Below are 26637 nucleotides of genomic sequence, written 5' to 3'. Positions count from 1 at the left end.
CCACAGCAGTGAAGGCTGGTGGCCGCGGCCTCATCACGTGACCCGGACAGGCGGAAGCGGAAGTGCCTGCCTGGAGCCCAAGCTGGGAGGGTGTACCTGGCGCTGGCAAGCTGGCGCCGGCAAGCCGGCGCTTGTACCAGCCATGGACTGCTACACCGCGAACTGGAACCCACTCGGGGACTCTGCTTTTTACCGGTGAGCCGCCCAGGCCTCCTGCCCACGGCCTGGTTACCCCGCTAGCCCTCCGGCTCGAGCCTTCGGGCGGAGCCGGCGGCGCGCGACCTCGCTTCTACGGGCGGTGGGTCTGCCCCTCGCCGGCTCTCGCCCTGTATCTACCGCTTAACGCGCAGCCTCCCAGGGCCGGGCTTTCCCCTGCTGCGGAGAAGGAAAATGAGGCAAACCTGGTGGTCACACAAGTAGGGGCACAGCCCAACTCAGCCCCAGGGCTGTCACCCTCTGGAAGAACGCTCACATCACACTGTGGGTGGCCGCCCTCTGGAGACAGTGAGTGATTTATCTCTTGCCGGGAAGTGCTGCTGAAGTCAGACCATTGGATACTCCTGGGGGGCGGGGTTGCACTGCTTGCAGGTGAGATTACTGACCAAGGCTAGGAGAAAGCGAACCGCCAGTAAATCAGACTGCGCCCTGCTAAGGTCACCCCTCATGGGAGTTGTGGAGTCCTGAAACCACTAATCTTTCTAAATGTAGACTGGTCATATCATTACCCTAATTAGAATTTTTTGCAGTACTTTCCCTTATAAGATAAAGTACAAACTCCTTATCATGTTTTATCTATAAACCGCCCCCATTTGTCTCTTCAGCTTCCTCAACTGTTACCCAAAGCTGTGTTCAGTTGGGCAGAACAAGAGCTTAACACACCGTGATGTTTCCTGGCTCCCTGTATTTGCACTAGCCTGCAGTTCCTTTTGTGGGCACTGCCATTTCCCTCCTTACTTCATTGGAGAATTCTAGCTCATTCTTCTGGGCTTAGTTTAAGGGATTTTTTTGAAACCTTCCCTGATCCAATCCCAATAGAGTGACTTTCAGCTGACTTTCCTTTGGGTCTCAGTGCTAAGGTTGTTACTTATGACACATTAGGGCAATGTTTGTATAGGTTTCTTCTGCTAAACCAAATTCCTTGAGGGCTGAGTGCATATTTCTTGCATCCCTTTATCCCTGTTATGTATTTAAAACAGTGCCTGCTATGTGCGTGCATGCTGAGTTGCTTCAGTTGTGTCCAGCTCTTTGTGGACTGTAGCCTGTCGGGCTTCTCTATCATGGGTTCTCCAGGCAAGAATACTGGAGTGGGTTGCCATGCCCTTCTCCAGGGGATCTTCCCAATCCAGGGATTGAACCCTTGTCTTCTGTGTCTCCTGCTTCAGCAGGCAGGTTCTTTACCATTAGTGCCCTAAAGTTTTTTAAAAAAATGCTTTGTTGATTGCAACTGAAGATCACAAAGAAATCACATTGGAGTCATTTCAATAGAAGACAGCTGTTCATGCTAGTGAAACCATATACCATTGCTATTCACATATTAAAACTTTTCAGTGTAATTTTTGATGCATAAAATGTCAGCTCTTAACACTTCTGAAATGGACAAATGCCTTGATGCAATTTTTAGAGATCTGTTGCATTTGTCTTTTGTTTCTAATTCTTATTAATATGCCTTATATTTATAAGAATGCCTTATAAACATTCACAATATGTACATTGTGAAAAAAATGGCAAAAATTTAGTGTGAAGTCAGTAGGAAATAGCAGTGATTTAAACTATTTTTGTAGAGAAGGGATGTCACTTGACATGGGTTGCCATGTAATTTAGTGTTTACAACACAGAATATACTTTTAAAAGTATTGATTTGTATTACTTTTGAAAATATGTGTTGCATACACAGGCTTGTTACAGTACTGAAAATGATGACCTCATTACCATAGAACTTCTGTTTATCATATGAAGTCTTAGCTTTGTTTATACACTAATAAAGTTTTAAATGAGTGTAAGTGTTGAGTGCATGCTATAGACATGACCACTGTTGCTAGCCTACCCTGTACTTGCAGAAAGGAATAAAAGTGTTAGCCCTGCTTTAGAAGATGTATTATTCTGGGTAATGGGTATTGAGCCTTTGTGTTCTAGATAGACAGACAGAAGTGTGCTCAGTCACGTCAGACTCTTTGGGCACCCCGTGGACTGTAACCCACTGGGCTTCTCTGTCCATGGAATTTTCCAGTCAAGAATACTGGAGTGGGTTGCCATTCCAGGGGATCTTCCTGATCCAGGGATCGAACCTTGGGTATATCTCTTGCATATCCTCCATTTGCAGGTGGAGTCTTTACCACTGTGCCACCTGGGAAACCCTTACAGGTTCTCTGCCAGAGTAAACAAAAATTTAGTTTAAAGTTTAGGTGCAGATACTTGGTTTTATTTGTATTTGTGCATAGTCTTATGCCAGGACTTAAATAAATGTTCAAATAAGTGAATGAATGATAAACAGCTGTCACACATTTCAAGTTCTGTCTACAGGATAGGATTCTTTTGCATTGGAAGTGATGTTCTGGAAAAATGACTGATTTGGGAGGGCAAGGAGAGGGAATGGTGTTGATTCTTGTGAGGCTCCAGAATTTTAGCCACTTTTATCCTAAAAACCCAGTTTGGGATAATACCATTAAATAATTTTGCCCAACCCATTGCCAGGCAGAATGTATATTGGGTCAATAAAAAGACATGGGCCCTTTCTGCCCTCAGATCTTACAGCCAGCATGGAGACAGCTGGTAACCGCTAATCATTCTATTATATGGGGCTTCCCTGGTGGCGCAGTCAGTAAAGAATCTGCCTGTGATACAGGAGACCAGGGTTCAATCCCTGAGTCAGAAAGATCCGCTGGAGAAAGAAAGGGCAACCCATTCCAGTGTCTTGCCTAGAAAGTCCCATGGACAGAAGACCATGGCGGGCAACCGTCTATGGGGGTCACAAAAGTTGGACATGACTTAGCAGCTAAGCCACTACCACCAATGACTCTATTTGGGCTTCCCTCGTGGCTCAGTGGTAAAGAATTCACCTGCAATGCAGGACACGCAGGTTTGATCCCTGGGTTGGAAAGATCCCCTGGAAGAGGAAATGGCAACCCACTCTAGTATTCTTGCCTGGAGAATCCCGTGGACAGAGGAGCCTGGTGGGCTTCGGTACATTGGGCCGAAAAAAGCTGGGCACTACTGACCACATGAATGACTCTGATCATGAGCACTGAGGTTGGGGCTTCCCTGGTGGCTCAGATATAAAGACTCTGCCTGTAATGTGGGAGACCCGGGTTCAGTCCCTGGGTAGGGAAAATCCACTAAAGAAGGGAATGGTTACCCCACTCCACTATTCTTGCCTGGAGGATTCCATGGACAGAGGAGCCTGACAAGCTAGAGTCCATATCGTCACAAAGAGTCAGACAGGACTGACTTAACATTTTTTCACACTTTTCACTGAGGTAAAAGATTTTGTAGGACCGTCAGAAAGCATATAACAGTTTGGTAAGTGAGAGGTAAAGAGGACTTTGTGAAGTAGACAATGCCCCGTCCAGAAGATAGGAAGATTTAAATGCAGGGAATGGGATCCAAGAATATATACAAAGGTCCTGACGAGGAAGAGACAGGGACACTCTCAATGACCTAAACAGAGCCAGCGTGGCTGCAGTGTCATACTGTTGCTTTTGTCCTTTGTTTCTAATTCTTATTAATATGCCTGTATGTTGTGAAAAAAAAATGCCAAAAATTTAAGTCAGTGAAGTCAGTGGGAAATAACAGTGATTTAAACTATTTTTGTGGAAAAGGGATATAACTTGACATGGGTTGCCATGTAATTTAGTGTTTTCAACACAACATATACTTTAAAAAGTATTGACTTGTGTTACTTTTGAAAATATATGTTTTTCAAAAGGCAAGGGGTGAGGGCAAGAGACAGGTAAATGTCTTCTCCCAGCAGCCATACCTTGCAGGGCCTTATAGACCATTTTTATTTGAAGAACGATGGGAAGCCTGAATGAAAGGATTAATGTGATTGAATTTGCCTCTGTGTGTGTGTGTGTGTGTGTGTGTGTGTGTGTGTGTGTGTGTGTGTGTGTGTGTTTTAAATTCATTCTGCAGGCAGTGGGAGTGGGGGACAACATGAAAGGTGCAAGCAAGAATAGAGCCAAGGGAGACTAGGTTGTAGTCTTAGGTTAGGAGGCTCATGCACTAGACCAGGGAGAAGTTGATGGCAGTGAGCACCAGAGATGGAGAGAAGGGGGCCAGTCTGACAGATGGTAATGGCAGAAAGTTGAAGGAGACTGTGATGAGTTGCACTGGATAGGGAGGAGGAAGAGCAGTGAATCCAGGATGACTTAGATTTGAGTCTTAAAAATAATGAGAAAGGAAGAGTGAATTTGTTGGGGAAGAGAATGAGCTTGGTACTGAATACCGTGTTTCAGGTGCTTTAGAAACATCTATATGGTGAAAGAAAGGAGACTGAAGATACTACATTTCGTGCTCTTCATAGGAGAAAGGTTAGCTATTTTAGTAGGTTTTATGGGTTGGTATGTTTGTTTTGCATGTATAAACCTGAACTGTTAAAAAAAAACTGGTTAAATGTACATAATATAAAATTTACTATCGTACTCATTATGAAGTATGATCTAGGAGTGTTAAGTATATTCACATTATTTTGTAGCCAATCTCCAGAACTTTCTCATCTTGCAAAATTGATTCGTTAAATATTAACTCCTCATTCTCCCCTTGCCCCAGCCCTGGCAACCACCATTCTGTTTTGTGTTTCCATAAATTTGACTACTGTAGGTAGCTTGTATAAGTGAAATCATAACAGTATTTGCTTTCTTGTGGCTGGCTTATTTCATTTAGCATACTGTCATCGAGATTCATCCCTTTTGTAGAATGTATCAGAATTACCTTTTTAAGACTGAATAACATTCTAATGTATGTATACACCACATTTTATTTGTGCATTCATCTGTCAGTGGACACTTGGGTTACTTCCGCCTTGTGGCTATTATGAATAATGCTGCTATGAACAATGGTGTGTGAATATCTCTTTGAGATCCTATTTTCACCCAGAAATGGAATTTCTGGATCATATGGTAATTCTGTGTTTAATATTTTGAGGAACTTTTCTACTGTTTTCCGTGACAACTGCACCGTTTTACATTTCCAGAAACAATGCACAAGGATACTGTAGTAGTATATTTTTGTCTTTTAAATTATTTGTTTATTTTTGATATGCTAGGTCTTTGTTGCTGTGCATGGGCTTTCTCTAGTTGCGGCAAGCAGGGGCTGCTCTTTGTTGTGATGCACAGGCTTCTCAAGGCAGTGGCTTTTTTTGTGGCAGAGCACGGGTCTAGGGCACTTGGGCTCAGTGTGGTTGTGATGCACAGGCTTAGTTGCTCTGTGGCTTGTGGAGTCTTCCCGGACCAGGGATCAAACCCACGTACCCTCCATTGGTAGATGGGTTCCTATCCCACTGGACCACTAGAAAAGTTCAGCAGTATTTCTTTTTAAGGCAGTCTGGAATTAAGGGGTTATAAAGAATCCATATACCTGCCAGTGTAGGAGACGTGCTTCAATCCCTGGGTCAGGAAAATCCTCTGGAGAAGGAAATTGCAACCCACTCCAATATTCCCAGTATTTTGGGGAAATCCTATGGACACAGGAGCCTGGCAGGTTACAGTCCATGGCAGTGCAAAGAGTCAGGCACAACTTAGCGACTGAACAACAACAAAGGTGGTCTTTCTTCAGGGCCTGGGCATTTTGGAATTGATGGAATATTCCCCATGCTAACCCTAATGTGTTTCTTCCTCCTCAGTGTTCTGATAGCCCAGCCTGGACAGGCTGGAGATCATCTGTTTTCACACAGCTCTTCTCTTACTGCAGTGAGTCATGCTTTTCCAGCAGTTCAGCTGCACTGCAGCAGGGATTTTATCAGTGCTTCATGGAGGGGCTGGGATTGAAACCTGCCCTGCTGACAAAGGTCGTCTAGTCACAGCTATGGTTTTTCCAGTAGTCATGTACAGATGTGAGAGCTGAACCATAAAGAAGGTTGAGTACTGAAGAATTGATGCTTTTGAACTGTGGTGTTGGAGAAGACTCTTGAGAGTCCTTTGGACTGCAAGATCAAACCAGTCAATCCTAAAGGAAATCAACCCTGAATATTCATTGGAAGGACTGATGCTGAAGCTGAAGCTCCAGTACTTTGGTCACCTGATGCAAAGAGCTGACTCACTGGAAAAGACCTGATGCTGGGAAAGATTAAAGGCAAAGGAGAAGGGGGCAGCAGAGGATGAGATGGTTAGATAGCATCACCAACTCAACGAACATGAATTTGAGCAAACTCTGGGAGATAGTGAAGGACAGGGAAGCCTGGCGTGCTGTATGTAGTCCATGGGGTCACAAAGAGTCAGACACGACATAGTGACTGAACAACAACAGGACCTGCTTTAGTGATTTTCTGGTATTCATATCCAGGGTTCATTTACTACTACTATGGGACTTTCCACTTCAAGGACCTGCAGGTAGAAGAGAAATATGTAGCTGGCCTTCCTCACTGAAGATATGACCTATCCTTACAAAGTTCTCACTTCTAGACTTTTCTGAGATGCTGTCCTCTCTGCTGCTCTCAGTGTGCCCATCTGTACCCCATGCCAACCTTATGGCATAGCTTGAGTCACCTCACTGTCCCTGAGAAGCCTTCTTTACCTTGAAGGCTTGAGGAGGTGGCCTGTACTTTGTTGCTCTTCACTCCCTGAGCCTTACTCCTGTACCCCTGCACCTCTTTCCCGCTCCAGTCTATGTTGATGCTAATGTCCTAGACTGCCACTGAAGGCTCCTTGATCCCTCCTCCCAATTGCTGACTTGACCTCGTGCTTCCCAGAGAGCTGGAAGTGATGGCCTGGAAGGGCCTAGGCTTCCCTGACAGAGTCTGCCTGTTGTATTCCCAGCCTGCTGAGGAGATACGCCCCTACTTCCCTATCCTCTGAGAAACCACGTGCCGTCTACCCACTCTCATGTCACCTCAGGTTTCTCTAGCCATTCTTGCATAGGACTTCCTGCATCAAGGTCACCTAAGGTGCTGCTGCATGTAGCTTCCTAGGGCAGATCTCTGTTGTCTCTGGCATGGGTCCTTTGAATTTGATCTGTATTTTAATAAGCAGCCAGGTGTTTTTCAGTGTAGAAGACCTCTGTATTGTTTTCCACCATCCCTACCCACAGGGGCTCACTATCAGATTTCAACTACTATATTCAGATCTCCCTAGCCTAACAGAAGTTCCCTATTCAAAAAATCAACAAATCCCTTTTTACCTCACCAAGGGTCTGGAAACTGCCATCTATACTCACTTCCATCTTCTCTCTTCCTACCAACCACTCACTCAGATAATCACAATGGTGTGATCACTCACCTAGAGCCAGACATCCTGGAATGTGAAGTCAAGTGGGGCTTAGGAAGCATCACTATGAACAAAGCTAGTGGAGGTGATGGAATTCCAGTTGAGCTATTTCAAATCCTAAAAGACAATGCTGTGAAAGTGCTGTACTCAGTATGCCAGCAAATTTGGAAAACTCAGCAGTGGCCACAGGACTGGAAAAGGTCAGTTTTCATTTCAATCCCTAAGAAAGGCAATGCTAAAGAATGCTCAAACTACTGCACAATTACATTTATCTCACATGCTAGTAAAGTAATGCTCAAAATTCTCTAAGCCAGGCTTCAACAGTACGTAAACTGTTAACTTCCAGATGTTCAAGCTGGTTTTAGAAACGGCAGAGGAACCAGAGATCAAATTGCCAACATCCACTGGATCATCAAAAAAGCAAGAGTTCCAGAAAAATATCTGTTTCTGCTTTATTGACTATGCCAAATGCCAAAGCCTTTGACTGTGTGGATCACCACAAACTGTGGAAAATTCTGAAAGAGATGGGAATCCCAGACCACCTGACCTGCCTCTTGAGAAACCTATATGCAGGTCAGGAAGCAGCAGTTAGAACTGAACATGGAACAACAGACTGGTTCCAAATAGGAAAAGAAGTACGTCAAGGTTGTATATTGTCACCCTGCTTATTTAACTTATATGCAGAGTACATCATGAGAAACGCTGGGCTAGATGAAGCACAAGCTGGCATCAAGATTGCCGGGAGAAATATGAATAACCTCAGATATGCAGATGACACCACGCTTATGGCAGAAAGTGAAGAATTAAAGAGCCTCTTGATGAAAGTGAAAGAGAAGAGTGAAAAAGTTGGCTTAAAGTTCAACATTCAGAAAACTAAGATCATGGCATCTGGTCCCATCACTTCATGGGAAATAGATGGGGAAACAGTGGAAACAGTGTCAGACTTTATTTTTTGAGCTCCAAAATCACTGCAGATGGTGACTGCAGCCATGAAATTAAAAGCCGCTTACTCTTTGGCAGGAAAGTTATGACCAACCTAGACAGCATATTAAAAAGCAGAGATGTTACTTTGCCAACAAAGGTCCGTCTAGTCAAGGCTATGTTTTTCCAGTAGTCATGTATGGATGTGAGAGTTGGACTATAAAGAAAGCTGAGCACCGAAGAATTGATGTTTTTGGACTGTGGTGTTAGAGAAGACTCCTGAGAGTCCCTTGGACTGCAAGGAGATCAAACCAGTCCATCCTAAAGGAAATCAGTCCTGAATATTCATTGGAAAGACTGATGCTGAAACTCCAATACTTTGGCCACCTGATGCGAAGAATTGACTCATTGGAAAAGTCCCTGATGCTGGGAAAGATTAAAGGCAGGAGGAGAGGGGACAAGAGAGGGTGTGATGGTTGGATGGCATCACTAACCTGGTGGACATGAGTTTGAGTAAGCTCCGGGAGTTGGTGACGGACAAGGAAGCCTAGCATGCTGCAGTCCATGGGGCTGCAAAGAGTCAGACACGACTGAGTGACTGAACTGAACTGACCTGTGCGGTGTTCATGCTGCATCACAGCTATAGGCCATTGTATCAGGTTGTCTGTTACGAGGGAAGGGAAGTTGAGATTGACAAGTGTTCTGAGGCTGATGGCCTCATCCTCCACCGTATATGCGTGCTTCCCCCTTGTGACAAGCACGTGGTCTGTGGAATGTGACACTGGTAATATTTCTATGATTCTGGTTAGGAGATACCATACAGTGACTAAATAGGGGAAGTTTAACATAAAGAACTATTAAACTACGATAGCAAAGTAGCTATAAGGTAAAACTGTCCTTTCCTGGGGGCTGAGGATAAAGGAAGGAAAAGTTGGAAGGGGGGTACCCTCCCCAAGCAAGGTTCTGACCTTGCTGGAGAAGGTATGGTTGCAGGTCACTGAATGGTGGGAGAGTTGCTGGTTTGCTGGGCCGGAGCTGGTCCACAGTCACTGGATAAGCAGCAGGCAGCCCTCTTGGGCATAGATAGGGTGCAGGTGAGCCATAGCTGGTGGCCAGGTTCAGGGCCTTGCGCAGGGAGCACAGGGCTGAGCAGGAGACCTAGAGCATGCAGTATCTTGTGGCGAGAACCGCAGGAAGGTAGATGGCCAGTCCAGGCCGAGGTTGTGAGGGGTTGTGTGCTCTGGGTGCATGGTTGGGTCAGAGTGTCCCCAGATACCCTCATGCCCACACTGCTGACTGACCTTGCAGCTGCTGGAAACAGCCAAAAACTCCGTTCCTCCTACAAAGACCCTTTTCTACAAGGCCAGCTACTGAGAAAGCTTAACATCTCGCTCACTGTGGAGCACATATTGAAGGTTGAATTTGGCTCTGGGAGGTAATAAATTGATAACTAGCAGGGTCCTTTCTCTGGCCGGTCAGCTTCAACAGGCACCCTCTACAGACTTTTCAACTCCCTCACAGTAACCAAACAGCTTTGTATTTCTGCTTCACAGGATACTACCATCCTTCTTATTAGTATACTACTCTTTCTCCAAAGGAGGAGACATACAGTCTTAAGTCATTGTATCAATTACTATATTAGTTACTCCTCAAAATGAGTTACAGTATTACTGGATATTCTGTTACCTAAAAATTGAATTTAAAAATTAACCTTCAATAATTTGTGTATAAAATAAAAATGGCAAGGAGAGAAGATAATGGCTAGTCTATGCATATAAACACAAGCACATAACAAGCACAGAGAAAATGCACGGAGTGGCTACAGTCTTCATTTCTGTAGCTGTTCACAAGATCATAGTTAATACCTATGGCTTCCTTCTTCAACTGCCCATCACCTACTTCCTTTGCCCTCAGCCAGAACCGTCACTGCTCTGTTCTTTACATAGTGAAGTGACCCAAACCTCAGTCATTCTGCTTTTTTTTGATTGCTGAGGTTTTGCATTAACCTTTCCCGTTAGACATGGAAGTACCAAGAGGTGCCCCAGAAGTTCCCCTGGGTTTTAGACAAAGTCCTCCTTGCCTCCATTATGTAGTAGCAACTTGATTTCCTCTTGGCCCTCAGGATATTACTTCAGCCAGTGGATTAACCCCATTTTCTTGCCTGTTCCTTCAGTGGCATAAGGAGCCCCAAATGGCAAGGTAGCACTCTTACCTTCCAATTCAGTGAAGCCATTGTTTTTATCCCCTGGTGGAAACATTCTTCCCTTGACGACTAAGCTACAAATCAATAGGTCTCAAAGTTAGTGAAACTGGAAGCAATATTTTAAAATTGTATTTAAAAATTTTTTTAGTTACCCCGGGTCCACATTGCTGTGTGCAGGCCTTCTCTAGTTGTGGTGCACAGGCTCAGTAGTTGAGGCTCTCAGTCTCTAGAGTGTGGGCTCAGTAGTTGTGGTGCACGGGCTTAGTTGCCTCATGGAATGTGGACCAGGGATCGGACCCATGTTCCCTTCATGGAGGGGCAGATTGTTAACCACTGGACCGGGAAGTCCTAGAAGCAGTATTTTAATAAGAGAGTCATTAGGTTTGTAATAATGAGAGGAGCCACTCCCACTTTCACCCCCTGACTCCCAGTCCCCCATATTGTCTGTTGAGTTAATCCCATGTAATGGTCTTTGATGCAAAGCCTAGACTTGGATCCTGTAAGACAGAGCCCCATATTTGTAGGTTACTGTCTCCTAGTTGGTCCTATAACTGAGTCATCAGTACATTTAGACCAGCCACTTCTGGGTAATGGGATGTAAGGTAAGGCTAGTTGATTCCATGTACCTAAGCCCACTGCTGCAATCCCTTTGTTATGCAATGAGATCCTTGATTAATTGCAAGGCTTTGCAGACTGCTGCAGTGGTAGATGAGACATTCCTTAAGTACATAGATGGTGGAAGTTTGCTAGTGCAAAGGCATTACAGGTAAAGACAAATCTACATTCAGAATACATATTCCAGTGAAGACAGATCTTTGCCTCCTCTATGATGGAAGAAGTCCAGAGTAATCGACTTGTAGGCTTCTCCCCCCAGGAACAGTGCCATATTGGGGCCATGTATTGATCTCTGCTCTTAGCTGATTACTCAGCTGCAATCCTGAGAATCCACCTGCAATGCGGGAGACCTGGGTTTGATCCCTGGGTTGGGATGATCCCCTGGAGATGGGAAAGGCTACCCACTCCAGTATTCTGGCCTGGAGAATTCCATGGACTATACAGTCCATGGGGTCCCTAAGAGTCGGACACGACTGCGCTCTCACTTAGTTGATAACCACTCAGCAGTAGTGTTAGCCAGAGAAGGCAATGGCACCCCACTCCAGTACTCTTGCCTGGAAAATCCCATGGGCGGAGGAGCCTGGTAGGCTGCAGTCCATGGGGTCGCGAAGAGTTCGACACGACTGAGTGACTTCACTTTCACTTTTCACTTTTCACGCATTGGAGAAGGAAATGGCAACCTACTCCAGTGTTCTTACCTTGAGAATCCCAGGGATGGGGAAGCCTCGTGGGCTGCCATCTTATGAAGTCGCACAGAGTTGGACACAACTGAAGTGACTTAGCAGCAGCAGCAGCAGTAGTGTTAGCCAGGTCATCCGTGGAGAAGGAGGCTCCCAAGACATCTGCCTCAAGTGAGGTCATCACAGCGTTTTCAAGGAGAGGAAGGCTAGTCTTAACACAGGAGGGCAAGCTGCTTCCACTGGTGAGGAAGACCCACGATGACTTGAGGGGTTCAAGATTGTCAGCTTCCTCTGGGTCTAACCAGTTATCTTCCTTCCCTGTTTCAGGATTCCTTTCTTTTCTAATTAGTGCCTTAACTTTCACGTGAGAGATGGTGTGCTGGAGGATTTAACTGTTATTGTTTATTTAGCTGTTATTGTTTAACAACTCATACAATTAAACTGTCTTTGATTCTCAGCAGTAGCAGCTGTGTGACTACAAGAAATAAGAGATTCTTTTAGGCTGTTATCGAAGCTTTCTGCTTCTCAGACCATGACTTGAGCTGGAAGTTAATGGACCTAACCTTGTCATTTTCTTTTTGTAAATGTTCAAGTGCACTCAAAATAACTCATCCACACCATGGCCCTTATAATCATCATTACTGCCATACAATCAAGCACAGAAGTCATTCCCAAAGCATGTATTTGACTTGGCATTTTGCCACATTGAACTGCAGGTTTGATTAAGTGTGATGCTGCTGCATGCAGTGGGTTACTATACTAACATCCATTTCTCATCAGTAAGGAACACAGCACTGCACCCAGGCCTCAGCACGTGACCATATCAGTCTTCAAATCCCATCTTTAGAGTCTGGAAGATCCCCTGGAGAAGGAAATGGCAACCCACTCCAGTATTCTTGCCTGGAAAGTCCCATGGACAGGGGAGCCTGGCAGGCTACAGTCCATGGGGTTGCAAAGAGTCAGAAACGACTTAGCAGCTAAACTGCCACCACTACCACTCCTGGGGCCACTCCCTGCACCAGTTAGTCTGGGCCCAGTGAGGAGATGTAAACTGGGAAATTTTAATAAATATAAGGGATTATTACACTGTGATAAAGATTAACTGTAAAATGTGAGAAAAGTTTATATGGTAGCTTAGGACTAAGGGAGAGTACTCAAGGAACAACAAACTTGGGAGGGAGGCCCCTTCCCCAGCTGAACCCCAGTGAAAATGCAGTTGCAGGCCGCTGGATGGCCGTGAAGTTTACTAGTTTCCCTGGGCCAGAGCTTCCCTGATAGCTCATTTGGTAAAGAATCCACCTGCAATGCAGGAGACCCCAGTTCAATTCCTGGGTTGGGAAGGTCGTCTGGAGAAGGGATAGGCTACCCACTCCAGTATTCTTGGGCTTCCCTTGTGGCTCAGCTGATAAAGAATCCACCTGCAATGTGGGAGACCTGGGTTTGATCCCTGGGTTGGAAGATCCCTGGAGAAAAGGAAGGCTACCCACTCCAGTATTCTGGCCTGGAGAATTCCGTGGACTGTATAGTCTATTGGGTCGCAAAGAGTCAGACATGACTTTCACTTTTCACTTCACTGGGTCAGAGCTGGCCCATAGTTGATTGGCAAGCAAGAAGCAGCCCTCTGGGTTTCAGAGGGTAGGGGGGCACAGGAGAACTACAACTAGGGATCAGTGGTGTGGGTGTGTAGAGAGAGTTGGGGAGCTGATGCTGGTAGCCTGGAGCATACAGTATCTGTAAGGCAAGCCACAACTAGTGGCTTGGGTGCATGGTTGTGCAGAGAGGGTCAGTGGAAATGCTCGAGGGCATGGGCAGGGGAACCAGTGGCCAGGCATCGTGGCATGCAGAGGAAGTAGGCCCTGGTGGAGGCAAGAAGCCAGAAATGCTGTGTTTATCCAGGGAGTCAGTCTGGGCGAGCCTTGGAGGTTGCTGCATGGCGGGGTCAGAGCATCACCAGATGTCCTCACATCCTGGCTGCTACAGCTGCCTGGCTGGAATCAGAAGAGCCTGTTCTCATGCAGTGTTCCTCCAGCGCCCTCTGCTGAGAAGGCTCAACATCATGCTCACTGTGAAGGAGAAATGCTTAAAAGAATACCATCTGTTAACCACAGAAAACATAATGGAAGGGAGCTGAGCGTCAGTGAATTGATAACTGGCATGCTAGGTCTGTTTAAATATCTATCTTTCCATCAGATTTCATCTAAGGATTTTAGTAACAAAATGTCAGAAGAAATGCATATGTGGTATAAAAGTTCAAATAAATAACAAAAGTATATGGGTAAAGCAGTAAAGAATCTGCCTGCCTCTGTGGGAGATGTGGGTTTGATCCCTGGGTTGGGAAGATACCTGAAGAAGGAAATGGCAACCTACTCTAGTATTCTTGCCTGGAAAACTCTATGGACAGAAGAGCCTAGTGGACTATATCCCTGGGGTCGCAGAGTCAGATATGACCTAGTGATAAAGACCAGATACAGCCTATATAGCCAAATTGCCCATCTCCTTATTCCCCTCCCCCATTTACCACCTTCTCCAGAGGTAACCACTGTCTCTCCACACTGCCTTAGTGTAGAGGCCTATGAGTTTTTCTTTGTATTGACACACATACACGTGAGTATATGTAAATATGCCTGTAAAAATGTGTGCTCACTTTTTTATTGCATAAGTGGATTCATGTTGTTCATACTACAGTGTATTGTGTCTTTTTTTACTTAATATATTTTCAAGGTCACTTCATGTCAATATACATGGTCACTTTGTTAATGGAAAATATGCAAAATATTCCCCAGAATGGGCATACAATAGTTTATTTAACCAGTCTTGTTTGAATGGGCATTTAAGGAGGTTTTTTTTTCCCCAGGATTTGTTTTTTTGGAACTATTTTAAACAGTGCTGCAGTGTAGTCATACTTTTGTGTACTTGTGCAAGTAGTTTTATAGGTTAGATTTTTGAAAAGAAATGGCTAAGTTGGAGTGTGTGCACATTTAAAAGTTGGATATGTAGAGCTTCATTTTCTTCCATAAGGGTTGAACCATTTTACACTCCCAATATGTGAGAAAGTTTTCATTTTTCCATACCTTCAGCAATATTGCATGTTATTTATTAACCTCTTAATTTTTGCTATTCAGATGGCCAAAACATCAAGATAACTTTTAAATTCATATTTACCTAGTTGTTAAGTATGTCTCTTCATATCCTTTGATTGTTTTTCTATTGTGTTCTTTCTGTTGATTTGTAAAGGAGCTCTTTACATGTTCTCCATAATAACTCTTTGTTACAAATTTTCTCACTGTGGTCACTTGACTTTTATGTTTTAATTTTTATGGAGTGCTCATTTTATTTAACCTGTGTTCATTTCAAAGTGAAAGTGAAAGTTTCTCAGTTGTGTCTGACTCTTTGTGATCCCATGGACTATATAGTCCATGGAATTCTCCAGGCTAGAATATTGGAATGGGTAGCCTTTCCCTTTTCCAGGGGATCTTCCCAACCCAGGGATCGAACCCAGGTCTCCCATATTCCAGGTGAATTATTTACCAGCTGAGCCACAACGAAAGCATGTGTATTAATTTTTAACATACATATGTTAAAAGTTCATGTTATAAAGTCTATCAGTCTTTTCCTTTGTAATTTCTGGGTTTTGTGTCTTGTACTGAAAGAATTTTCCATAGTTCACATTATGAAAATATCAGCTTTTATAGTCTCAAGTTTTTTATATTTCATTTTAAAATATTTTCACATAGTTATCATACAACCTTAGATCATTTTTCTTTTCATTTTGTTTTACAATTAATTAAGAGCCTTTTGTATTTTAAAGAACAGCAATCCTTTTTCACATGTGTTACATTTTTTCATTTTTTCCCCCTTCTCATAGTTTGTCTTCCTAGTTTGTTTTTGATAGATTTCTTCAGCATATAAATTTTTTTTTTGGCTGTGCCACATGGCATGTATGATCTTAGTTCCCCAACAAGGGCTGAATTGTGGAGTCTTAACCACTGAACTGCCAGGGAAGTCCCTATAAAGATTTTTTAATGTTAATTATTTTAATAAATAACTATGACTGTAGTTTAAAAGCTCAGTCTCATTACCATCTCTTCTCTTCTTCAACTGATTCCACCCTTCCCCTGCAAGTAACCACTGTTATTAATTCTTAGAACCTTTTCCAGAGTCTTTTTTTTTCAAGTAGAAGTAAGTATAAATATGTATTGTTTTTACACCTTTTATATACAAGTATACAGAAGGTTTTAGGAGAAGGCAATGGCACCCAATCCAGTACTCTTGCCTGGAAAATCCCATGGACAGAGGAACCTGGTAGGCTGCAGTCCATGGGTTCACTAAGAGTTGGACACAACTGAGCGACTTCATTTTGACTTTTCACTTTCATGCATTGGAGAAGGAAATGGCAACCCACTCAAGTATTCTTGCCTGGAGAATCCCAAGGATGGGGGAGCCTGGTGGGCTACCGTCTGTGGGGTCACACACAGTCAGACACGGCTGAAGTGACTTAGCAGCAGCAGCATACAGAAGGTCTTAAATTTTTATTTAAAGCACTTGTTATTTCTCTTAGTGACTTCCAGACTTTATATCGTGTTTAGGAAATTTGTTTTCTACTTTGAGATTGTAAAAATAAACAAGATTTTGTTCTGATGTGGCTTTATTTTTTAACATTTAAATCTTGAATTTCATCTAGAAAATTTTATTATAGAGATTAAGTAATGAAATAGCATTTGTTGTGATTCTTCCTATATGGCCCATTGTCTCATTGCAAGTATCAATTTGCCCCAGTTTGAAATGTTATCTTTATCATTGGGTTGGCCAAAAGGCGCCTTCAGTCTTTTCTGTAAGATGGTTCTAGTAGCACTTAGTTGTCTTTAACTTCATTTGAAATAAGTTTGTTAGATTGTATTGTGACAGCTGTCATATCAGCATGCATGTTTTAAAAAAAACTTACCAAAATTGATGAATTTTTGTGTAACCATTTTAATACTGATCATGGAAGAAAAAGCAACATTTTCAGCATATTGTGCTTTATTATTTCAAGAAAATATGAATGTATCTGAAACACACAAAAAAAGATTTGTACAACATTTGGAAATGGTGCTGTGATTGACTGAACATATCAAAAGTAGTTTGTGAAATTTTGAGCTGGAGATTTCTCACTGGATGATACTCTATGGTCCAGTAGACCAGTTGAAGTTGCTGGTGATCAAATCAAGACATTCATTAAGAATAATCAGTGTTACGCCACGAGGGAGATAGCCAACATATTCAGAATATCCAAATCAAGCATAGAAAATCATTTGCATCAGCTTGGGTATGTTTTGTTTTGGCTGCACTGGGTCTTAGTGGTGTTTCATTGCATCTTACAGAATCTTGTGTTGTGACGCATGGACTCTCTCATTGTGGTTCTCAGGCTCAGTTGCTCTGTGGCATGCGAGATCTTAGTTCCCTCACCAGGGATCAAACCTGTGTCCCCTGCATTGCAAGGCAGATTCTTAACCACTGGACCACCAGGGAAGTCCCCAGCTTGGTTACGTTAATTGCTTTCATGTTTGGGTTCCCGTAAGTTAATTGAAGAAAAACCTTCTTGATCATATCTCCACATGTGATTCTCTAGTGAAATTTAATGAAGATGTTCCATTTTTAAAACAAATTGTGACAGATGATGAAAATTGGATACTCTGTAATGATGTGGAACAGAAGTGATCATGTGGCAAGCGAAATGAACCATCACCAACTACACCAAAGGCTGGTCTTCATCTAAAGAAGGTGATTGTGTATTTGGCGGATTGGAAGGGAGTCCTTTATTACAGGTTCCTTCCAGAAAAATGATTAATTCCAAGTACTGCTCCCAGTTAGACCAACTCGGACAAAAAGCGTCTGGAATTAGTCAATAGGAAACACATAATCTTCTGTCAAGATAACACAAGACTATGTATTTCTTTGATGACCAGGCAAAAACTGTAACAACTTGGCAGGAAGGTCTGAGGCATCCACTGTATTCAGCAGACATTGCACCTTTGGATGTCCATTTATTTTGATCTTTACAGAATTCTCTTAGTGGGAAAAAATTTCAATTCCTTGGAAGGTAAAGGTCACCTGGAAGAGTTCTTTAGTCAAAGAGATAAGTTTTGGGAAGGACTTCCCTGGTGGTGCAGTGGATAAGAATCCGCCTGCCAGTGTAGGAGACACGGGTTTGATCCCTGTTCTGGGTAGATCCCACATGCCTTGGAGCAGCCAAACCTGTGTGCCACAACCGCAGAGCCCACTCTCTCCGGCCTGCGAGCCACACCTACTGAGCCCCTGTGCTGCAGCTGATGAAGCCTGCTCTCCTAGAACCAGTGCTCCCCAGGACAGGAGAAGCCCACCGCAATGAAAAGCCCAGGCACTGCAACAGAGTAGCCGCTGCTCACTGCAGCTGGAGAAAGTGCACATGTAGCGATGAATGCCTCCCACTGCCAAAAATAATAAATAAATCTTTAAAGTTTTGGGAAGATGAAATTATGAAGCTACCTGTAAAATGGGAGAAGGTAGTGGAACAAAATGGTAAATACACTGTTCAATAAAGTTGTTGGTGAAATTGAAAATTGTGTTTTTTATTTTTACTTAAAAAGCCAAAGGAACATTTTGGCCAACTCAGTACAACCTCTATCTAGTCTCCGGTCTTTTTCTGAACTGTCTTATCTCCCACTGATCTGTTTGCTTATTCCTGTGCCAAAACAAGTTTTAATTAACCTTGGCTTTTAAGTGTATTTGGTATCTGATATATATCTGTTTTCATATTTTCAAATATTCTTAAATATTTTCTCTTTCAGATGATCTTCCTCCTCCACCCCTCAAATGAACTATCAAATCAGTTTGTGCTACCCTACCCACCAAAAAGTTGGGCTGATTTTTATTGGAATTCTTACCCATCTATAGATCCTTTAGAATATTTCCCCATGTCTTCTCTATCCTTGAGTAAAGAAATTTGATTTTGCTAAAAAATTTTATTAGGCTTATTCTTAGATATCTAATAGTTTTATTGATATCACATTCAGGATCTTTTAAAAAGTTATGTTTCTAATTAGTTCTTGCTGTGGTATAGAAAACTCATTGGTATAGAAAATATGTTGATTTTTGTTCATTATTTACTGAGCTCTTTCTTTCATTGTTTCATAGACTGCTTTGGATTTTCTAAGTAGGTAGTCTCATCATTTGTATTGATAAATAGCAATCTCTTTCTTTCTTCAAAATGGAAACCTGTTTCTTTTTTTTTTTTCCCTCTTATTTTGGCTAGAAAACCATTTTTCTCCTGAATTATTTTGGCTAGAATTCCAAGAAGAATGTCAGTAGAGGTGATAGAGCCTCTCTCACCTTCTGAGATGACCCCACTCTCTGTCTGTGGAGTGTGTTGCTTTTTAAATAAATCCGATTCTTACCTATCCTAAAATAGAGAGACGATGGGCATCTTCCTGGTCTTCAATGGGAAGGCTCCTGAAATGATCCTAGCTGAAATACCTTGCTTCTTGAACTTTGTCTTCTCTTGTATTCTGGAAGAGTGTCCACTCCTTCTCTGTACCCTTTTCCTGCCTCCAACCATCTAATTATGGTGTTCCTCAAGCCTCCTCCTACATGCAGCACATGTCTCGGTGATCCATATACATTTCAGATTGCAGTCATCTTGTGGCAGTTTGTAATTTCGGTTACCTCCTCTGAGTCAAGCATTCACAGATTGGCATCTGTAGCCCACAACTCTCGCAGCTCTGGGCTCACTAAGGAGCTCCTCTTGGATTTGTTTCAGGCAGTGTTCACTCAGTACCTCTAAAATTGAATTAATTATCAACAGGCTGGAGCCCTGGGTATAAGGCCCATAGCCAGATTCAGTGTTAAGAACCAGAAATAGAAGAAAGTCTGCCTAAGCTGACAGGCCCTCCTGCAGGGTCTTATTTTCTGCCAATGGAGACCCAAGCCAACCGCCTCACCCTAGTCCCACCTCAGTCTGTGCTCTAGGTACTGGCCACATAGCCTGCCCTCCCAACACCCTCTGCTTCCTCGCCTGCTGTCCCTAGGATGTCCCTCGCAGTTTCTAGTCATCACCCTCCTCCTTTCCCCTGAGGGGACCTGTGCAGGACAGTTGGAAGCATTAGGGGGCTCCTCTGGTGCTCACTCTGTGTGGATGCAAGGTCATGACGAGGCTGATCTCTGCTTGTCTCTGTGTGGCCAGGAAATATGAGCTGTATAGCATGGACTGGGACCTGAAGGAGGAACTGAGGGACTGCCTAGTGGCTGCTGCACCCTATGGGGGCCCCATTGGTAAGTCACCCCTCTGCCACTGCATGCTTAGGGACCATGGGATGAACTCAGGGTCCTTGTTTCCTGGGGGCCTTGCTGTTGAGTGGTTCTTGCTGACCTATGCTACCTACCCCCACCCCACCTTACTGAGATGTTTTTAATTGTGGTTCTCGTGAGGCCTGCCACATGTGGTGTGGGCCTTTGGAACTAGTTCATAGGCCTGCTTGGCCTGGGCCTGGGCAACTAGGACAGAAGGTTTCTTCTCAAACCACAGCACTGCTGAGGAACCCCTGGCGGAAGGAGAAGCCCGCCAGTGCCCGGCCTGTTCTTGAGATCTACTCAGCTTCCGGGGTGCCCCTGGCCAGTCTGTTGGTGAGCACCCTGCCTTCCCTGGGGCTGGGGGCTTTACAGGGTTCTGCATCCTGAGGACAGCCTCTGGAGCCTGTCTCTCATCTGCAGTGGAAGAGTGGGCCCGTGGTGTCCCTGGGCTGGTCAGCTGAGGAGGAGCTGCTCTGTGTGCAGGAAGATGGAGTTGTGCTGGTTTACGGGCTGCATGGTGACTTCCGGAGACACTTCAGCATGGGCAATGTAGGGGGCCCTGGGGGCTGGGGAAAAGGGATGGAGTCTGGGACTCTCTCACTCCCTCAACCCACAACCCCTCTCTCCAGGAGGTGCTCCAGAACCGGGTTCTGGATGCCCGGATCTTCCATACTGAGTTTGGTTCTGGGGTGGCTATCCTCACAGGAGCCCACCGCTTCACCCTCAGTGCCAACGTGGGTGACCTCAAACTCCGCCGGATGCCAGAGGTGCCAGGTAAGCCCTGACACCCCTGGAGCAGCATTCACTGCCCACAGATGTGCCTTCTGTCCATGGGACCATCAGAGGCAGAAACTGTGGGCTTTGGGCAGTCTAAGGTGGTCCTTTTCCACGACCATAGGTCTGCAGAGTGCACCCTCATGCTGGACCACAGTGTGCCAGGACCGAGTGGCGCATATTCTCCTGGCTGTAGGGCCTGATCTTTACCTCCTGGACCATGCGGCCTGTTCTGCGGTGGTGAGGAGCCGGGGTTGGGAGTGAACCGGAGGGACTGGGGGAGCCAGTGGGAGACCCTGAAAAGTCAGTCAGTCTGGTGTTCCCCCTGGCCCTGCCCCAGACACCGCCTGGCCTGGCCCCAGGAGTGAGCAGCTTCCTGCAGATGGCTGTGTCCTTCACCTATAGACACTTGGCGCTCTTCACAGACACAGGCTACATCTGGATGGGGACAGCATCTCTCAAGGTATAAGGCACATCTCTCAGGGCACTATGTCTTGTCTAGGAAAGGTGTGTGGGGCATAGGGGAAGGACTTTTCAACCAGACTGGTGATGGCTGGGATAGGGCCATGACATTCCCTGCACTCTTTCAGGAGAAGCTGTGTGAGTTCAACTGCAACATCCGGGCCCCCCCGAAGCAGATGGTCTGGTGAGGATGGGGGAGGGGTGTTGTTCTTATGGGAGTGGACATGCACATAGCCTTGTCCCCTGGGACACATTGATTCATCCTGTCTACTGACCAGAATAAGCAGAGCTCGAATCTTGTCTTCCCTGCTAGTGCACATTTGAGGGAAACCCCAGTTCCCGGTGGGCCCCAGGTGTGCCAGGAAGCTGATGGGCACAGGGAGAGAGGGAAGCAAATAAGTCAGCCAGAGAAGTAAGATAAAGGGCAGCAAGCCTGTGCAGAGTTCTCCAAGGCAAAGTGATATAGACAGTGATGTGGGAGACATGACTGTGGGCCAGGCATCCTGTGTATTAATCCCAGATGTGTGTGTGTGCACAGGTGTAGCCGTCCGCGCAGCAAGGAGAGGGCTGTTGTGGTGGCCTGGGAGAGGCGGCTAATGGTGGTGGGCGATGCACCTGAGAGCATCCAATATCCTTGGAGGGCTGCTGGGGGATAGGGGAGGGTGGCCTGCCCCGCCCCATCCCTGGTTACTCTCAGGAACCTTGACCACGCTCAGGTTCGTGCTAGATGAGGACTCCTACCTGGTGCCTGAGCTGGATGGGGTCCGAATCTTCTCCCGCAGTACCCATGAGTTCCTGCATGAGGTTCCAGGTGAGCCCTCATAAGAGCACTGAGTGACCAGGACAGGGGCTCCTCAGCACCACAGCTGCCAGACCAGTGCCCCAGAGCAGAATCAGGGCACTGAGGCAGGGCTGAGGGTTTCCTTACCCCCCTGTCTCCCACTCACCATTTTCCTTCCCCAGTGGCCAGTGAGGAGATCTTTAAAATAGCCTCGATGGCCCCTGGAGCGCTGTTGTTGGAGGCTCAGAAAGAATATGAGGTAAAGCCCTGGGCCTCTCCTGGGGCCCCAAGCCACTCGCCTTTCCCTTCCCCTAATTGACCCAGCCCGTTTCTGCAGCCAAGTGCTACTGTTCAAGACAGGGGTTCAGGCAGGACATGGGCTGATGCGGGCTGGGGTAGAGAGAGCTGGCTCAGTTGGACTGAAGGGACTCGGTGTCTTCTGTGTGGTGATAGGGAGGTGCAGGGAGCCTTTCCAGTCTAGTCACAAATCAGGGCTCTATCGAGAAATCTCAAGGCCTCACAGGCAACTGCGCTGATTGAGAGTGTGTGTGGACACCTTGGGTGGTGGGGCTGAGGGGATTTGGGCTCCGGCCTCGGCAACCTTCCAAACCTGCCACCACAGCCCAATGGGTTGGGAGCCAGACATAGAGGTGTTCTCGGTCATGACGCACTGTCCCTGGCACTTTCTCTCCACCCCAGAAAGAGAGCCAGAAGGCGGATGAGTACCTGCGGGAGATCCAGGAGCTGGGGCAGCTGCCCCAGGCTGTGCAGCAGTGCATCGAGGCTGCAGGACACGAGCACTGGCCAGATATGCAGAAGAGTCTGCTCAGGGTTGGCCTGGCTGGCAGGGCTGGAGGGAGGGCAGGGTTTGGCTGGCAGAGAGGAAAGCCCTTCATTGCTCTCTGGCCCTTTTTAGGCAGCCTCCTTCGGAAAGTGTTTCCTGGACAGATTTCCACCTGACAGCTTTGTGCGCATGTGTCAGGACCTTCGTGTACTCAATGCCGTTCGGGACTATCACATCGGAATCCCCCTCACCTATAGCCAGTATCCTCAAGTGTGCTGACAGGGTGTTTACTTCCAGGGGTGGAAGGGCAAGGGGATGGAGATGTCACCTAGAGGTCCTTGGCAAATAGGACTTACCTCCCAGCTGGATCCTTAACTAAATGAAATACAGATACAAACAGCTCACTATCCAGGTGTTGCTAGACAGGTACAGCAAGCCCAAGGGTGCTGGGCGGAGGGCTGTAGGTGGGTGGACATTACAGCCCTTGCTGTGCTCTTGTGATCACTGCTTGTGATCTGTTTCCTTGGGATCAGGGAGGCTGGGGTACAGACTGGGGCCACTCTGTCCTCTTTCTACCTTACTTTATCCCTTGTGCCCTTTACCTCCCTTGTCTGCCAGGCTTGTGTTGCGGAGGCTTTACCCCCTGGCCATTCAGATATGTGAGTACCTGCGGCTTCCTGAAGTGCAGGGCGTCAGCAGAATCCTGGCCCACTGGGCCTGCTACAAGGTGAGGATATAGAACAGAGTCCAAGGGCAATTCAGGGTTTACTGGCCATGGTGAGGTGTAGGAAATAAGTGTAGAGCTGAAAGAGCAGGTCTTGATCAAGGCAGTGGGGGTTGGGTTTAAGGGGTGAGAGCCAGATTGGTGACACTTCCTTCCCTCTCCAGGTACAACAGAAGGATGTGTCTGACGAGGATGTTGCTCGGGCCATTAATCAGAAGCTGGGGGACACGCCTGGTGTCTCCTACTCTGACATTGCTGCACGAGCCTATGGCTGTGGCCGCACGGAGCTGGCCATCAAGGTGTGGGCGCTTAGCCCTCCCTGGATGCTCTGATGTGGGTGTTAGAGGCTCCCAGGCCAGCTCCTTCTCTCTGTGTCTTCCTGCTCGTCCCACAGCTGCTGGAATATGAGCCACGCTCTGGGGAGCAAGTTCCCCTTCTCCTGAAGATGAAGAGGAGCAAACTGGCACTAAGCAAGGCCATCGAGAGTGGGGATACTGATCTGGGTGAGCATGGTTTGGGTGAGGACGAGGCTGGGGACCCTGGGCTCAGTAAGGGGCTGGGCTGGATCCCCATCCCACCTTATCGTCCCACAGTGTTCACAGTGCTGCTGCACCTGAAGAATGAGCTGAACCGAGGAGATTTTTTCATGACGCTTCGGAACCAGCCTATGGCCTTAAGTTTGTACCGACAGGTGTGTGCAGGGGCAGGGTGGGGTGGAGCCTGCAGAGCCCCTGAGTTGGCTTTGCTGACTGCCCACCTGCTGTCCCCAGTTCTGTAAGCATCAGGAGCTGGAGACGCTGAAGGACCTTTACAACCAGGATGACAACCACCAGGAGCTGGGCAGCTTCCACATCCGAGCCAGCTACGCTGCAGAGGAGGTCTGAGGGCCACAGGGCAGGTGTGGCCCACAAACTGGGCCATTGGTCTGGCTTCTTCTCCAGGAGTCTAGGCCTTGAATGTGTCACACACCCCATTTCGTCCTCATTGTGGAGGGAGAGCTTGAGAAGATGTGAGGCACACAAGTTGGTCCCAGAGGAGCTAGTCATTCCCATTAGGGACACCAGTGTAGTGCTCCCAGCAGGAAAAGCTGGCACTGGTGACCCTAGGCACAGGGATGGGGAGAAAACTCCAGCATGAGTGGTGACAGCCGAGGTTCTCTGTGCTATGAGCTCCCTTTTGGCCTTTGCAGCGAATTGAGGGACGAGTCGCAGCTCTACAAACTGCAGCCGACGCCTTCTACAAGGCCAAGAATGAGTTTGCAGCCAAGGTTTGGCCCATTCTTCTCTCAGAACCTCCTCTCCTCACTTCTCAGTCTTCCTTCCTTGTCCCTCTCATCCCTGTCCCACCATATCCCTGTTCCCAGGCTACAGAGGATCAGATGCGGCTCCTACGGCTTCAGCGACGCCTAGAAGATGAGCTGGGGGGCCGGTTCTTAGACCTGTCTCTACATGACACAGTCACCACCCTCATTCTCAGTGGCCAAAACAAGCGCGCGGAGCAGCTGGCACGTGACTTTCGCATCCCTGACAAGAGGTAGATGAGGGCCTGATCTGCATTTGGGTCCTGGGACCCCCTACCCCTCCTGCAATGCCTCCATGCCCAGCTTTCCCACAGGCTCTGGTGGCTGAAGCTGACTGCCCTGGCAGATTTAGAAGACTGGGAGGAGCTAGAGAAGTTTTCTAAGAGCAAGAAATCACCCATTGGCTACCTGGTGAGGTGGGGCCCTCCCTCCAGCCCATCTCCAGCGAGGCAATGTTGGGGAGACGGCCAGGCTCCAATGGTCTGTTCACCTATCTGCTCAGCAATCCTACAGAACTGGTGGACACATTTCTGAGTCAGGCACAGGGGAGGATGGACCCAAGTCTGCCTGCAAATGGAGGAAAGGAGACTGAGTTGCTTTTCCCCAAGGAAGGCCACAGGGGACACTAGTGTCTGAAGGAAAGTCCTTTGGTGGGGAGGAAGGGGTATAGGGAGAGTACATTTGCAAAGCAGTGGAGGATGTTGAGCTGTTTGTTTTCTGTGGCAGGCAGTTCAGAGGTGTGGTAGGTTGATCAAATAAGGGCAAACCCTTATTTGAGGGTTTGAGGGTTGATCAAACCTCAGGCCCTGGGAAGATGGGAAATGCCTGCTGTGAGGGGTAACGGTGGATGGTGGACGCATAGAAATAATTGATCTCAAAGCTCTAATAGAGCTTGGGGTAGGTTGTTTTCACCCAAAGAGTTTTGAGATCACAACTGTTGTATGTGTGTGGGATAGGAATCGGGGGGATTATACAGACGGAAGGGTATATAAGATACATTGGGATAATGTATCCACTTGGCTTTGCTCATGAACAGAGGAGCTTTGAGAGCTATGGTCCATAGAGTCGCAAAGAAGCAGACACAACTGATGTGACTTCACGCACAGGCTTTGCTCATAAGAAAGAACAGGAGGGCTTTACCTGATGTCTTTCCACCTTCTTCTCCTAAGCCCTTTGTGGAGATCTGCATGAAGCAACACAATAAATATGAGGCCAAGAAGTATGCTTCCCGCGTGGGTCCTGAGCAGAAGGTCAAGGCCTTGCTCCTCGTTGGGTACGTCTGCTGAGAGCCCTGGGGTGCTGGGTGGCAGAGCCAGTGGGCTGAGGAGAGGCACGATTTATGCCCTTGGGCAGCTCAACACTATCTCCCTCCTGCTCAAACTGTAGGGATGTGGCTCAGGCTGCAGATGTTGCCATTGAGCACCGGAATGAGGCAGAGATGAGCCTCGTATTGTCCCACTGCACCGGAGCCACAGATGGGGCCACGGCCGACAAGATTCAGCGGGCTCGGGCACAAGCCCAGAAGAAATGAGGAGTCTACATGCTCATCTTCCTGAGCTCTGGACCTGTCAGAAGTGTCCCTGCTCATCTAGCTCTTCCCACAGAGCAAAGCCTGAAAAGCTGGGGTGGGAGCCAGGGTTCTGGTTGTAAATAAAGTTGAAATATTTTATAGCA

General features: G+C 46.5%; 1 protein-coding gene across 2 annotated transcripts; it reads left to right on the top strand.

Annotated features, from left to right (window-relative positions):
• Positions 62 to 26637, top strand: VPS16 (VPS16, CORVET/HOPS core subunit). Of its 2 annotated transcripts, XM_005688218.2 has the most exons (24): positions 62 to 195; positions 20032 to 20120; positions 20374 to 20471; positions 20559 to 20687; positions 20768 to 20912; positions 21037 to 21152; positions 21253 to 21375; positions 21503 to 21558; positions 21913 to 22002; positions 22091 to 22185; positions 22338 to 22414; positions 22855 to 22986; positions 23072 to 23199; positions 23330 to 23365; positions 23558 to 23666; positions 23828 to 23962; positions 24058 to 24166; positions 24257 to 24354; positions 24434 to 24541; positions 24853 to 24930; positions 25027 to 25196; positions 25278 to 25374; positions 26133 to 26236; positions 26350 to 26637. In XM_005688218.2, the coding sequence occupies exons 1-24, from the start codon at positions 143 to 145 to the stop codon at positions 26492 to 26494; spliced, it is 2520 nt and encodes an 839-aa protein (XP_005688275.1). In that variant the 5' UTR covers positions 62 to 142; the 3' UTR covers positions 26495 to 26637. The 2 variants fall into 2 exon arrangements, 1 of the variants encoding a protein (XP_005688275.1); XR_001919023.1 differs by lacking the exon at positions 26350 to 26637 and having other exon boundaries at positions 25267 to 25374; positions 26133 to 26235.

Source organism: Capra hircus, chromosome 13, assembly GCF_001704415.2.
Source record: "Capra hircus breed San Clemente chromosome 13, ASM170441v1, whole genome shotgun sequence".
NCBI lineage: Eukaryota > Metazoa > Chordata > Mammalia > Artiodactyla > Bovidae > Capra > Capra hircus.
The sequence above is the reverse complement of the archived record's forward strand: the minus strand, read 5'-3'. Positions and strand labels throughout refer to the sequence as shown.

What these genes read in the sequence shown, in the direction of transcription:
- VPS16 (XM_005688218.2), top strand. Translation starts at nt 143, where the DNA reads ATGGACTGCTACACCGCGAACTGGAACCCACTCGGGGACTCTGCTTTT. An exon ending in ACCCTATGGGGGCCCCATTG is followed by an intron (nt 20,121 to 20,373) that starts GTAAGTCACCCC and finishes CTCAAACCACAG; the next exon opens with CACTGCTGAGGAACCCCTGG. An exon ending in CCCACTGGGCCTGCTACAAG is followed by an intron (nt 23,667 to 23,827) that starts GTGAGGATATAG and finishes TTCCCTCTCCAG; the next exon opens with GTACAACAGAAGGATGTGTC.